The sequence below is a fragment of the Phocoena phocoena genome, chromosome 1 (assembly GCF_963924675.1).
Source record: "Phocoena phocoena chromosome 1, mPhoPho1.1, whole genome shotgun sequence".
Taxonomy (NCBI): domain Eukaryota; kingdom Metazoa; phylum Chordata; class Mammalia; order Artiodactyla; family Phocoenidae; genus Phocoena; species Phocoena phocoena.
The window spans coordinates 15,982,810-15,998,214 of record NC_089219.1 but is presented as its reverse complement, the minus strand read 5'-3'; the positions used below and the strand labels follow the sequence as shown (position 1 = coordinate 15,998,214).

At 38.1% G+C, this 15,405-nt stretch overlaps 1 protein-coding gene across 8 annotated transcripts in view; it reads left to right on the top strand.

Moving 5' to 3' along the window:
• EIF4G3 (eukaryotic translation initiation factor 4 gamma 3) overlaps positions 1–15,405 on the top strand; it is a 370,135-nt gene that overhangs the window by 335,039 nt on the left and 19,691 nt on the right. For all 8 annotated transcript variants that reach the window (XM_065893987.1, XM_065893977.1, XM_065893968.1 and 5 more), the window contains 4 exons: positions 890–1,062; positions 6,859–6,984; positions 8,140–8,221; positions 10,359–10,457. In XM_065893987.1, coding sequence (XP_065750059.1) covers positions 890–1,062; positions 6,859–6,984; positions 8,140–8,221; positions 10,359–10,457 — 480 coding nt within the window. The remainder of the gene's footprint in view (positions 1–889; positions 1,063–6,858; positions 6,985–8,139; positions 8,222–10,358; positions 10,458–15,405) is intronic.

Here is a 15,405-nt window from a genome sequence, read left to right as displayed (position 1 = left end):
TGTATTACTCTTTAATTTCTCTGTGGTTTGAAATTTTTTTAGTTAAAAAATTGATGTGGGAGGTATTAAATAAAGTAGCAGAGGGGAAATAAAATAGCAGTGAGACACCCAGATATGCCTTACTCCCTTCTTCAGTCAGGAGGCTGCCCTTCTCACATGCATCTTCCCCCTCAGAAGACCTACTCTCTTCAGGTGTTGAACCAAAGGATTTTGGACTCAGACAAAGTTGAGGTAGCTGAGGGCAGGGAGGCACACTGCTGTATTGGTGATTCAGTGACCCTGGCTGCCAGACTTTTATCCTCCAGATCAAAGATATTGACCTAGCTAGATCATCCCATGGTAAGGACCAGTTTACAAGCCCCACATCCCAATATCTTCCTAAAACGTTTTTAGTACTTCAGCTAACCATGTCAACTTTACTATGAAGGAAGGCATTTTTCATTGAAGATTTTGCAAATATTACATACCCAAACAGAATTACCTCAGTTGCCACATTAAGGCCTTTGAATCATGACATGGAATTTCTATTTAAATATTATTTCATAACATACCATTTCCAGTTTTAAAATGATCATAATATAGGTAAATATTGTGTAGAAAAATACATTTTTGCCTCTGGTCCTTTGAGTGATCTTTAATAAAATTGTTAATCTAAACACATTAGCCTTGTAAAGGTGCACTATTATTTTTAAATATGCCTAATAATATTGCCCATATTAACCTGAATTTTACTGAGCTATATTAATGTTTAACTATATATATATGAAAACTGTCTTGTTCTTAGAGTTGTCTACTGACTTTGTCATAAGTAAAAGATTTTAAACTTATTTTCACACTCTGGTAATTCTATCCATATTTTGGAGTAAGCTTTTATTTGCTATTTGAACAGGAAGCCATGCAGTGTGTGGAAGAGCTGAATGCCCAGGGCCTGCTATATGTGTTTGTGAGAATGGGTGTGGAGTCCACCCTGGAAAGGAGCCAGATCACCAGGGATCACATGGGCCAATTACTGTATCAGCTGGTGCAGTCAGAAAAACTCAGCAAACAGGACTTTTTCAAAGGGTCGGTATCCTACTCAAGAGTGGTATTCAGTTACTAGGCTCTTAAGTAGTCTTTAATTTTAAAAGTACATATCTTTTTAAGTATTTAGCTGTTTCCATAGATTAAAACTGTATCTACCATAATATGTTGATGTGTATTGTATTGATAATATGTTGGTTGATATGATGGCATTTTATAGATTGTGCTAGGGCATAATGGTTATTTTCTGATTTTCTGTATCTAGTTGTTAGACGTATATTATGATGTAAGTAAGATAGCAGAGACCCCCTTAACTGTCGGGAAGCTCTGAGCTCATCAGCCCATTTATATGTAAACCCCTGCATGTTCTCTAGGAAAAAACTTTTCTTCGTGAGAAAAATTCTGGAAAATTAACTTAAGCCTAAAAGCCTTATTCTTTCAGTAAACCATGGTTCATTTTGGACAGGAAGTGCTTGTCTGTTCACTGTACCCCCATAGAAGCATATGTAACTCCCAAGTTGTTAATGATATACTTTATTCCAAGTTGGTTTCATTATGATTTCTCTTGATGGCTGGTTTGATGAAGGCTGGCTGTCACTTGTGTTATATCCTTATTTGATCAGGTTCTGATTATCTTTGTGATCATCACAAATGCATGGATCAGGTTCTTTGTGGTACAATCACAGAATCTTGCCCAGGCTTATGTTCTAAAATCAATATTTAAGGAGAAAATTGCATATGGTCAAAAACTTTGTTTTAGGAGCCATGTTGTGCAAAGGTAAACATAGAACCACACCCAGGACTGACAGGTACCCACTTTCTAAGAGAAAAGGAACTAAGACCTCCTGAAGGATAAATGTCAGATGGGGTAAATCTCACATCTCATACTCATTCGGGGTATATGCTCGTTGAGTGGGATGGCCGTAAGAATTCTGCACTATTTAAGTTATTTTTCTCGTTGTAAATCTTTTTTGCCAATCTTTTTTGTGTTCTTGTAAATTAAATGCTGGTGATCACTGTACATCTTTCAGGTATGGCCAACCGCTTAGAATAGTGTAACCATTAAATGCCAAGGTCGAGTTTACTTAGGAATATTCATTTGATTTTGTAAGGAATGATGACATTGTCCTCAAGGTCCCAGGAGATGTATATTTGTTCCTAGGATCATTAAAAAGTTACCCTTCAGCAATGAGCTAGATTTCTCTCGATTCAGTGACTTGACCAGATTAAGGCCATCTGACCCAGTTAACTTATTAGTAAGAAACTTTGGCAAAAGTTGCTATGGTTGTTGGCCTTTAAAAGCCAGGATGTTTTTTCAGTTTTAAAAGAGATATATGAGATTCACTCCAGTAACCAGCCAGTGTAAATAACAAGAGCAAATGAGGGTATTTATAGCCTCACACATTGAGTTCTGCCCCTAGCCAACTTGAAACTATAGTTTCAGTAATACCTATTATATTAATTTATAAATATTTGCTTTTTACCAGGTACTATGATATATTCACCAGAAAGTTTTGGAAATGAGAATGCTAGATTACTGTTTACCATTTCCTGTCTCTCTTCAAACTATACTCAGAAGTTGATTCATACCTGGAAAGCCCTCAAAGGAGTGTGTTCTAGCTTCATTGGCCTTAATTGAACTTGTGAGGTGCTAGCTTGGTTTCTCAGCTACCTCAGACATTTTCATTTCTCTTTGTGGGATTCCCTGAGGAAAAAGTGTCACATCCAGACATGGCGTCCACACTTTCATGGTGGGGCTGTCACTGCTGCTGGCAGGACAACCACAGCCACAGCCTTTTATTTAGACCAGAAATGAGAGGAACACTTCTGTGTCTCGGTAACTACTTCATCCCTCTCTGTCCCTCCTTCCTCTGCAGCTTGTGGTAATGCAGCGGCTTCAGGCCCAGCTTTCGATACTTACTTAGACCTAACCATCCTTAGACCAAGAGCCCTATGAAGACCCCTATTTCTTAAACGCAGAGGCCCGGCACAGTGGAAACAGAGATAGCCTCTTGGTTATTATTTACCAGGAGCCTTCTTGCAAGTAGATGGTAGTTTCCCAATTGCTTCTGAAGCCTAAGTTATAAATAGATCATATTGTCCAGAGAGGCACATTTCACTGGAGCCACAGACATGCCCTGTCTTCTGTCTCTTTAGTCCCAGTATCCAAAGATCTGTGTCCCTACATAGCGTTGTGGGGGAACACAAGGTCAGCTTTCTTGGATGCTGATACTGCTTAGATGCCAACTTCTGAGCAATCATTAAAGCTGTGATGGTTCTGGAAAACAAAGGAGAAGACCTCCAACTGTTAACCTGCCCTTTCTCCTACAGTTCCCCAAAGCATGCACTGCTACTTAAATAGTAAGATAGACTAGACAGAAATTTCAGATGGGCTCTTTGTGTCATGTGGTTTATAAATAAAGCTTAGATCCTTTGGAATTTTCCTTACAAGGTGCTGTATCAACTCTGAGCATAATAGTTGCTGTATATAAATAACATTTCCACAACATCAAGCCATCCTCTTGGAAATTTCAGGACTTGAATCTAAATACTTTATCATGCAAATTAGATAGGTAGGTACGTGGGCACATTACTGTGTAGGTGCATTTCAAATAGTGTGGTACAGTCATTTAATATGGCCTCAGAAGACTTCTTTTTAAAAACTGTCTACTAAAGGTAGTCGAGTGTAGCTCACTGTTCACCATGGAATTGGAATCTCTTTAAAAGTGTAATAAACAAATGAAAAACAGGTCAGTAAAAATTGGAGTTGACTAGAGACGTAAAATATGTGCCCTTCAAGGAATCTTGATATATTAATATTTCATTTTGGGAGAGGCTTATTGGAAAGGAAATTCTTATCTCCTCCTTGACTACTTTTTTTTTTTTTTTTGCGGTACGCGGGCCTCTCACTGCTGTGGCCTCTCCCGTTGCGGAGCACAGGCTCCAGACGCGCAGGCTCAGTGGCCATGGCTCACGGGCCCAGCCGCTCCGCGGCATGTGGGATCTTCCCAGACCAGGGCACGAACCCATATCCCCTGCATCGGCAGGTGGACTCTCAACCACTGCGCCACCAGGGAAGCCCTTGACTACTTTTTTGATTACTTTTTTGGAACTTTTCTTGCCACTTAAGGCAGTTCTGCTTTGGTAAAAGGATAGTATTTGGTGCTTACATGGACAAGCAGACTAGGTTCCATATGCAAAATGGTAGAGGTGCTAGTTAACAAGTGAAGACCCCATTTGCTCACACAGGTAAGATTTAGTTTAAATAGTCTTTTTTGTGGTATTCCTTTGAAGATGGTACTGGCTTTTTCAATCTTTTTATTTCTTTCTTCCTTTTACCTGTAGTTAGATTCTCTAATGATCAGTCGTAATAATACTTGACCAGTCTAATTTTGAGATGTCTTCATTCTTTCTTCTTTGATTATCTACAGTAAGATTTATATTTTTATTAAGTTATCATAATGCAAGTTGTAGAAGATGCTGCTTGACGATATCATTTCCAATCACGGTAGATTATTTTGCCTTTTTAGCAGATGTCTAATCGGAACTTTACTGAATTAAAAAATATATTTCTAACTTTTAACAATGTATTGCCTTCTTTAACTAAATTTTAGACAGGAGCCCAATATATAAAATAAATAAAAGTAGAGTTTCTGTATTTGAAATGGGGGAAGGGATGTCCTAAGTCCCACTTGTGGGCCTCGTGGAAGTGCAGGTTAGTGGGTGTGGTGGTCACTACATAACCAAGAAGCAAGGCTACCGTGTAGCTCTGTTTCATTTATTCAGCCAGCTTCTGAATCTATATTATGTAAGGCATAATATACATTCAGAATATACATTCAGAGTATAATAATATAATATATTATGCAAGGCATTGTTACAGGCTAGGTAGTAGTCCAAAGACATAAAGATAATTATCTAGCAGCTTCTGCACACCTAGGATTTTTCTTTTAAAATCGTACAAAAGGATTTAGGAACTGTAAATCTCAGAAATAAGTCTCTTACGAGCTTTTGCTTCAGATATCCTATGTTCAGCCAAATATTTTTTTTTATCAGCAGTATGGATTTGATCAGTGATTGTGTTCTGCAAACTGTACCATGATAAACTGACTAATCAAGAAGTAGAAAACCGGGGCAAGAATATGGGTATCTCTTTGTTGTAATATGAGATGAAAAGAAGAGCAAATACACTGCTGCAAGACCAAGACGGCTACGGTTGTCTCATGGGCTCATTAAACGGTTTAATCTATACCGCTAACCCATGGAACATGAATAGGCGTTATAGGTGATCAACCCAGAAATCCTGGAGCCCAGCCAGATTATGTTCCATCATTGGCATATTAACCGAGCTGAAAGTGGACATAATGAGAGAACAGTCAAGAATCTGTTGTATAGCAAATAGATGCCAAATAATTGCAAGCTGTGAGGTCACAAAATTGTCATTAAGGATTCATGAAGCCCAGAGTTAGATAATGTGGCTGAGCTGCCAGTTGTTTTGAAATGGCACCTTCAGGAAAGGGACCCTGCCTTGTAGTTTTTAAGTGAAAAAGTGTTGTGTAGGCCTCTGAGGTAGGTAAAAAGAACGGCACACTCTGGCTAGAAACTGGAATTGCAGTGAAAAAGCACACATTTTATGTGTGCAGAGATCTAAAAGGATACGAAGACTAATACCACCTGCTCTTGGCCCCTTCATTCATTCACCCTTTCCTTCTGATTATATGTATTTCCTTGTGACTATGTATATGTCTCCTATAGTTTAATTCGCTTTTGTTTTTGGACTTTTTAATATGCTCTATATTGGAATGATTAACAAAGTCTTGAGTTATGTTTTTATACTTAAAATGAAGAGCTATGGGCTTCCCCAGTAGTGCAGTGGTTGAGGGTCCACCTGCTGATGCAGGGGACGCGGGTTCGTGCCCCGGTCTGGGAGGATCCCACGTGCCGCAGAGCGGCTGCACCCGTGAGCCATGGCCGCTGGGCCTGCACGTCCGGAGCCTGTGCTCTGCAACGGGAGAGGCCACAGCAGTGAGAGGTCCGCGTACCGCAAAAAAAAAAAAAAAAAAAAAAAAAATGAATAGCTATGGTTTTCAGCCTAAATAAGACTGGGCTGATATTTGGTGTTTCTAAATTTTATATTGAAATTCCATTTATTTTACTTCACATTGAGAAATATTCCATAGCATGAAAGCCTGAAACCATTAGCTTTTCTTTAGAGGTCGAACAGTTTGTAACATGTCATAATGACAGTGTTATATAGTAATGTTGTCAGGCTCTTTTGTATCCATCCAGTTTCCTTCCCCATTGTAAGCTCCTCAGTGACAAGGATTTTTGTCTTTTCTTCTCCTTGTGTCTGGTCTGCATTACACTAAGTTTTTTTTTTTTTTTTTTTTTTTTTACACTAAGTTTTTAGTCAGTGCTTCTGACTGACTCAGAGGATATGATACTCAACTGTAGTGAACTATTTATAGTGTGGGATTAAATAGAATAGCCTGTTACCCTAGAACGTCGTATAACTGCCCCATTTTCATCATTTAAGTCTTTCAGATGTCACTTCCATACAGAGGTATTTTCTGATCACCCTCTAGGGATAGCCTAGTACCATAGTTCATGTTCTTCAGAGAATTAGCCCTATCTGCAAATAGGCTTTTGGTTGTTTTGTTTTCCTCCCCACACTAATATAAGCTCTTTGAGAGCAAAAACTTGTTTACTTGATGCCTAGAACAGTACTGAACATAGCAGTTGTTTAATAGGTATTTGTTGACTGGTTTTTGGTCTGTTTATTTAATGTTAACTTTTGAATTACATTTGCATGTGAATTTTTTTCCTGTTCTTTTTCAGTTTTTCAGAAACACTGGAATTGGCAGATGACATGGCCATTGATATTCCCCATATTTGGTTGTACCTTGCTGAACTGGTGACCCCCATGTTAAAAGAAGGTGGAATCTCCATGAGAGAACTTATCATGTAAGTTATACGTGTTTCTTTTGATGTATATCTAGTTAACAGCTAGCTTTCTAGCATAGTGCTCTCGCTTTAGTGCTTTTGAGGACCCTCACACGCAGCCTGTGGCTCTTTCAGACTTCTAATTTCAGTATAAAAATGTTATATTTTTCTAAATTGGAGAAGTGATGGGGATATAATAGCCCTGTGGTCCGTTAAGGTTAGATATGGCTCCAGAATCATACAATTGGAAGGTGATTGCTCCTGTAAGCTTAATGTTAATCTGACTTTTATGTCTCTCATTGCTCCAATGCTGTAAGAAGTTATAGTTCCACATAAGAACATTCAGACTGTGGTACCTGCATAGCACATGCTCAGGTTGTTTTAAAAGGAGCTGAGCTCTCAGGCATTTCTAGATTTGGATGTGAGTGGGAAATTGTTGCTACATTGTGTAGACTAGTATTTCCCAAACTCTTCTTCAAAACATTAGTATTTCCCTCAAAGCTGTTCACATAGTCAAACTCTACATACTATTGTGTCCCTTTTCTTTGAGATTCTCAAAGCGTTTTATAGCATGTTAAAGGTTGTGAGAATCCTATAGTAAAACCAAGCAACAAATAAAAACTTTAGCTTTGTTTAAGTCAGCAGTGCTTCACTTAATTGACTGTAGAATCCTTTTTTGAGGATTAATTATTGACGTCCTGTGGAACACAGTTTGGGAAATACTGATATAGACTGTGAGACAATTGCTTCCTTTCTGTTTCATCTGTATTCTAAAGAAAAGCTTCCTTTCTTAAAAACACTTCATAACTAAGCTTCACAACTCCCTGCTACCTAAGGTGCTTCTCTTCTTTCGGCTTAAGGTGGAGCTCATGTAAATAAACAGATTGTTAAGTGAGGCTGATCTTTGCATTGCTTCTGTCACTGAAGCAGTTAGAGAAAAAGACAAAACCCAGGAATTCTAAAGTCTATTTTCCAGCTTCCCCATGAAGCGTAAAGTGAACCTGAAGTCTCTGAACTACTTCTGAAAATTATTACTTAGAGATGTTCTGGAATTTTGCTTGCCCAGTATTATTTAGGTTGTACAGTATCTGTTCTTTTGGCACACATTGTTTGCGTACTGTGCTAGAACAGAGAATTTGTTCAGAGGTACTTAATCACTACTCTTATCGTTTACAGAGAATTTAGCAAACCTTTACTTCCTGTTGGAAGAGCTGGAGTCTTGCTTTCTGAAATATTGCACCTTCTATGCAAACAAATGGTGAGTGTTGGATTTAAGCAGCCTATTGGGAAATGTAGTGATTTTGATCTTGGGTTGTCCGTGAAAAGCGTAGGTATCACTGTGCAGGTAACTCTCTTAACTTCTATTATTTGAAGAAAAAAAAAAAAGTGAGGTTTCTGGTTCAGTCTAGTTTCTTCCAAAGGTATATTTGTCCTTCCGTTTTCTTGTAATTTGGGAAAGAATTATCTAATCTCAGCTAGATTTCGTACAATTCTAAAGAATCTCAAGATGTATTTTATTTGTGGCTAATGATTTTATCTTCTCTTGAAACAAAATGGCTATGTTATTTATACTTTTTAATAGATTTCAATTAAAACTCCTCTGCTTTCAGAGAAAGATAAGATTCATAAAATGATTAATTTTACAATATTTTTGGATCACGGGCTAGGTAATCTGATTAGAAATAGGTGGTAAAAAAAATCATATTGATATCACTTACATATGGAATCTAGAATACAACAGAAACAGACTTACAGACATAGAGAACAGACTTTTGGTTCCCGGGGTGGGGTTGGGGTAGGGGAGGTAGGGGAGGGATGGACTGGGAGTTTGGGATTAGCAGATGCAAACTATTATATGTAGAATGGGTAGACAATAAGGACCTACTGTATAGCACAGAGAACTATATTCAGTGTTTTGTGATAAACCATAATGGAAGAGAATGTGAAAAATAATGTATGTATATGTATAACTGAGTCACTTTGCTGTGTAGCAGAAATTAACACACGATAGATCAACTATACTTCGATAAAATTAATTTTCTTAATGACAAAAAAAGAAATAGGGGGTAAAAATGATTCTGTAGGATTGTGAATTTCTATCTTAAAGTTGCATTTATTTTAGTTTAATAAATACTGCATAATTCTTTGCAAAACTCTATGCTAGGATTTTAGTCTGCAAAGATAGCTAAACCTTCAAAGAATTTATAGACTGGAGAGGGAGACAAACAAATCCAAACCAATAGTTTAAAAAGAGTGTCAGTGCTATATTAGAGGTCTAAGACGTTTGGGAAAGTGGTGTAGCTCCACAAAGGTGATGTAACTCCTGGGTGAGAAACATCAAAACAAAACAACTCACGTATGAAAATTTTAGAGTGATTTCTGACTTAAACTATTATACTTACTTGTATAATAGTTATTCATAGATAGGTGTACTAAACAGTCTCGTCTCTAATTCTAGTTGATTGTCTATTTGTTTTTTCTTAGTATTCTTTGCTTGATGGCACTAAAGTTTTTATTAAACCCTAATTTGTAGATCCAGAATTTTCTCTTGCTCTTCTACCTACTTGACTTTAGTCCCTAAAATTCAAATTCTTGTTAACTTTTATTTGTAGAAACAGAAAGCAAATTCTCACTTCTCCTAACTAAAACAAAATTCTCATAGAATATAAGCTCTGGAATTAGCCTGAGTTTAAATCCTGACTCTGCCAGGTTATCGGCTATACCTTGGGCAAGTTAGTCTGTGAAATAACTAGTACATGTTCCTTAGATGACAGTTGCAGCCTCAAAGCCTGACATTTTCCTTTATCACTGTGACTTTGTTCAGGCAGTGGACTTGTTGTACCTCCTCATCAGTTTTCCACCTGACAGCAGCTCTTCTCTGTTGTTTCCTGGGCTCAACCTTGCACTTCTTCTTGCCCTTGAAATAATTCTCATTCCTTGATCAGGAGCAATGACTTCCTTAGTCATTCTCATGTTAGGTCGCATAATCATAACCTACTATGAAGACGGACTCCAGGGAGGCTTATTGAATGGCTTTAATAGCAGATGCATATAGCACTATCCAGGAAAAGAGACAGTTTTGAATTTATAAGCTCTGTGAATTGGACTCTTTTTAGGTGATTATATTCATAAATCCCAAACACCAGCTTGCAGATCCCCAGATTAGTCATCTGGCAGAAGAAATTCTTGAACGTTAAGCAACTGTACTTCATTTACCATTACATTTATGAACATTCAGACATCTCAGTTTGAAAGCTAAGTGTCCTAAGAAATTAACTTCGTATCAGCAAGGAAAAGTTTCAGTTTTTTAGCCTTCCTTCTAACTTCTGTACTCTTGACTTCTTTTTCTCCTTCCAATGTAAAACTAAATGGATTGGACTTAATGTCTGTTTTAGAGCCATAAGAAAGTGGGAGCCTTATGGAGGGAGGCTGACCTCAGCTGGAAGGATTTTTTACCAGAAGGAGAAGATGTACATAATTTTCTCTTGGAGCAGGTGAGTAAGAGCAAGGCTTGTGCCTTCCTGTTTGATCGTAGTTGGTCTGTTTCTTAGAGGAGATAAAGGTATTTGTACTAGTGTTCCAGTTATTAAAGTTAGACCAAAATAGGAATCATGGTCAAGATGTCATTGTAAGTCCATGCTTTAAAGCCACTTTACCCAAAAAAAAAAAACCTCGTGATTCCTAAGGACAAATATTTCCTGGTCTCTCGTCACAATCAATCACGATTCTCACCAGGCAACTTTTAACAACATCGTAGCCTTTTGTCTCTGCGTTCATTAGATGATAGATAAAAAAGAAAAGAAAAATTTAAGGACTTAGCCACACTTAGAAAACAAGCTACACGTCTCCATGAACCAGAAATGAAATTGATGAATAAAGCAGGGTTAATAGGGCTAAAGCTGCAAGTCTTCTGAGCTCCGGGTCTGAAAGCAAATAGAGACAGGAGAAGTTATTTCTGTGGGATAATAGGGTCTAGATGCCCCTTTCAAGGTAGAAGATTGGAAACAGGCTTACTGCATGTCACTAAGTGGAAACACGATAAATAAATACGAGGAAGTAGATATAGTCTTATAGGCAGAACCTCAGCTAAGCTGCCTACTGACTTGCTAACTGGATTCAGAAATCCACAACAAGGCAGAAGGCTACATAGTCAATATAATCTGGTCCTAAGTAAAGAATTGTGGGGGATCAAATAGAGGCAACCATAAAAAGAAGAGTGACAAAACAAAAAACTTCCTCTCAAAATGATTCTGCAAGTCAGAATCCTAAAACATCTGAGGAAAATAAGTGCTAAGACAGCCAACAAAATCGGCAATAAGAAGAAAAAAATCACTCTTAGGTAAAAAGAAAATAATAAAGCAATCTGAAAATGGCTTTAAGTATATTTTAAGCTGGATATATTTAAGCTGGATAAAGACATTAGGTTAACTGTGGACTTTAGCTTCCTTTTGGTTGTAGTCTAGATACACTGAGGAGCACTCCTGCCATGATAATAAGAACCTACATAAGGCATAATTTATCTTGCATAGCTGGGCTCATAAAAAGTAGAAGAAATTCCCAAGTAACAAAACGAATAAGGGGGAAAAAAGCCAAAGATGAAATCGACTCTGAGCAGTAAGCACATGTAAAGGGTGTGTTGCCTAATACCATTATAAGTGCTGCCAGAGATCTTGAAGATGTTGAAATGGTCCCAGTTCAATATTACCCTGGCTCCAAGAAGCAGCAAACCAAAATGCTCTTTGGAGAAAACTATACCCAACTTAGCTCTTACTTTCTACAAATTAACATTATCTAAATATATGAGTTAATACTTAGAGTTCATTTAACGTATAACGAAACAGGTAACCATGAGTGACAGTAAACAGACAATAAGTGCAAGATTTAGACTCCAAAGACTTGAGATAATGGAATCATCACTCAGCATATAAAATAACATTATTTTAAAAAGAGAGACTCACAAAAATGAGCAAACATGAAGAGAGTAGTCAAAATGACTGGGCAGATATAAAAAGAGAAGGAGAAGAAACTAGACAGAATTCTAAGAGATGTTATGAAATTTAGAGGATAGAATGAGAAAGTCTAACGTGTCTAATTGGAGTCCTAGAAGGGAAAATAGGGTGAATGGAGAAGAGGCAGTATTTGAAGAGACTGTGGCTGACTTTTCCAGAACGGAAAAATACATGAATCTATATAGAAAGCACATGTATACCACATAGGATAGTTACATTTTAGTGAAGCTGCATAATATCAAAAGCAAGCAAAAAACGATTTTAAAGTAGGTAGAGAGAAGCAGCACATTACCTACAAAGGAAAAGCAGACCATGCAATAGCAACAATGAAAGCCAGTTGTTATCAAAGTATACATAGATAACAATGAAAGATGGTGGCGTAATCTTTTTCTTTTTTGCGGGTGGTGGGCGGGGGCTGCATCGGGTCTTAGTTGCGGTACGTGGGATCTTTCGTTGAAGCGCGCGGGCTCTTCGTTGCGGACCGCAGGCCTCCCTCTACTTGTGGCGCACAGGCTCCAGGGTGCTTGGGCTCTGTAGTTGTGGCGTGTAGGTTCCAGAGCGTGTGGGCTCTGTAGTCTGCAGCACGCAGGCTCTCTAGTTCAGGCGCAGGAGCTCAGTAGTTGCGGCGTATGGGCTTAGTTGCCCCATGACATGTGGGACCTTAGTTGCCTGGCCAGGGCTTGAACCCATGTCCCCTGCATTGTAAGGCAGATTCTTTACCACTGGACCACCAGGGAAGTCCCGGAATAATCTTAAAGTGCTGAGAAAATATCGGTTAATCTAGAGTTGACTTCCAAATAAACTAACCTTTAAGGATAAGGGCAACATATATTTGGAAACTTAATAACACACTTCTAAATAACCTGTGAGTCAATGAGACATCATAAAAGATTTTTTAAATATTTTGTACTGAATAAAAATGAAAACACAACCCATCAAAATTTGTGGGATGCAACTAAAGTCATACTTAGAGTGAAATTTTTAGCACTGAACACCTGTGTGTAGGAAACAAGTAAGGTCACAAATCAGTAACTTCAGCTTCAACCTTACAAAATTAGAAAATGGAAGAGCAAATAAAACTCAAAGTAAATAGAAAAAAGGAGGGGCTTCCCTGGTGGCGCAGTGGTTGAGAATATGCCTGCCAGTGCAGGGGACACGGGTTCGAGCCCTGGTCTGGGAAGATCCCACATGCCGTGGAGCAACTAGGCCCATGAGCCACAACTACTGAGCCTGCGTGTCTGGAGCCTGTGCTGCGCAACAAGAGAAGGCTGCGAAAGTGAGAGGCCCGCGCACCGCGATGAAGAGTGGCCCCCGCTCGCCGCAACTAGAGAAAGCCCGCGAAAAGAAACGACGACCCAACACAGCCAAAAATAAATAAATAAATTTTTTAAAAAAGGAAATAACAAGAATCAGAGCAGAAGTCAATGAAACAGAAAAACAGTAGAGAAAAGTCACTGAAATCAAAAGCTGGTTCTTTGAAAAGATAAAATTGATAAACCCCTCGCCAGACTAATCAGGAAAAATAAAAAGGAGAAGGCACAGATTTCTAATAAAAAGAATGAGAGAGGTGACATTGTATAGATTCTACACATAACAACAGGTAAGAGAATTTTGCGAATAATCTTTATGCCAATAAATACATCAACTTAGTTGAAATGAGTAAATTTCTTGACACAAACTACTAGAGCTGACTCAAGAAGAATAGATAACCTGAATATCTATGAAGGAAATTGAAGTAGTTAACGTCTCACAAAGAAAACTCCAGGCACCAGTGAGTTCACTGATGAATTCTATGAAACATTTAAGGGAGAAATAATGCCAATTCTGCAAAGAATTCTACACCAATTCTTCCAAAACATTGAACAGGAGAGACTTATTTTCCAACTCATTCTGTGAGGCCAGCATTAAATTGATAACAAAATCAAGGGCATTTTAAGAAAAGAGAACTATAGACCAGTGTTCCTAATTAACACAGAGAAAATCTTGTCAACAAAATTTTCACAAATCAAATGCAACAGTATATAAAAAGGATAATACATCATAACCAGGTAGGTTTTATCACAGGAATGTAAGGTTAATTTAAAATTTTAAAATCAGTGTGTGGATGGAGGGAAGACGATACAGTAAGAAGGTCCAGAATTAGTCCCTCCACTGAAACAACTATTGAGCTGGGAAGGTCTGTTAGAATCAGCTATTTTAGAATTATGGAGTGGAACACATGCACTACCAACACCAGGAGGATGCTTGATGAAAAAAAGAGTCTGGTAAATTCCAGTGATTTTGGTGTTTTGCATAGAAAGCTATCAGCCCCCAGCTCTGTGACAGACAGCTGAGGAGACAGTAGCACCTTCTTTCTGGCGCCAGGTTGAGCACTAAAGACCTTGCCCTCTAAAGATTGGTGTTGTGTCTTTTAATCTGCCTAGCAGTTCACCGAGTATCCTGTGCAGGACCTTGATGTCATTTCAGCTCCTCACCCTGAAGCAACTTCTTGGATGGGGTCTGTCAAAGAACTTAAACAGAACACATTTATGTCTTCCCCACGCCCCCATGCCCCTTTCTTTTTCTCATTGGATCCAGGCATTCACTGAAATCTCTGAAAGGTCACTGGCTGATTGCAGAGATAATGGATCAGAGACTTCAGTAACCATATACGAGAAGGAATATAGTCCTTGTCTAAAAGTCACTAAACAGATGACTGCAACATCATACGGGGTGAGGGAGAGAATCTGATGTCCAGACTTAACTGCATTACACTGTCTAGTTTTCAACAAAAAAGTTACGAAGTATTCAAAGAAACAGGAAAATACAGCTCATTCACAGGGGAAAAAAAGAAAATGACAGAAAGCATCCCTGAGGAAGCCCAAACATTGGGAATACTAGACAGGGACTTTAACTGACTTAAATATGCTCAAGTTGCTGAAGAAAACCATGGACGAAGAAATTAAGGAAATCAGAATGATGAATTGAGCAAGTTGAGAATGCTGGTAAAGAGGTAGAAATTATAAAAAGGAGCCAAGTAGAAACTGAAAAGTGGTAGTAGCTGAAATGAAAAATTAGACTCTTTCAACAGCAGGTTTGAGCAGGCAGAAGAATCAGTCAGCGAACTTGGAAACAGGGCAATTGAAATTGCTCAGTCAGTCAGGAATCACTGATTCAGCACTAATTTACTACGATGAAAATCCATCTTCAGTATTCACAACAGATATATTCTTTTACTAATTGTTTTGCTAATGGAATTTCTGGCATTATATGAAACTGAGTATCATTTAATTTTTGGAAAGTTCCTATAGTTTATTTTTTTAAAGAAAACTTTAAATTGTAATAATACATATTGAAAAAATAATCCATTTAACATATAAAGAGACTTTGAAAAAAGAAATTGCTCAGTTTGAGGAGCAAAGAAAAGAGAATCAAGAAAAATTAACAGAGTCTA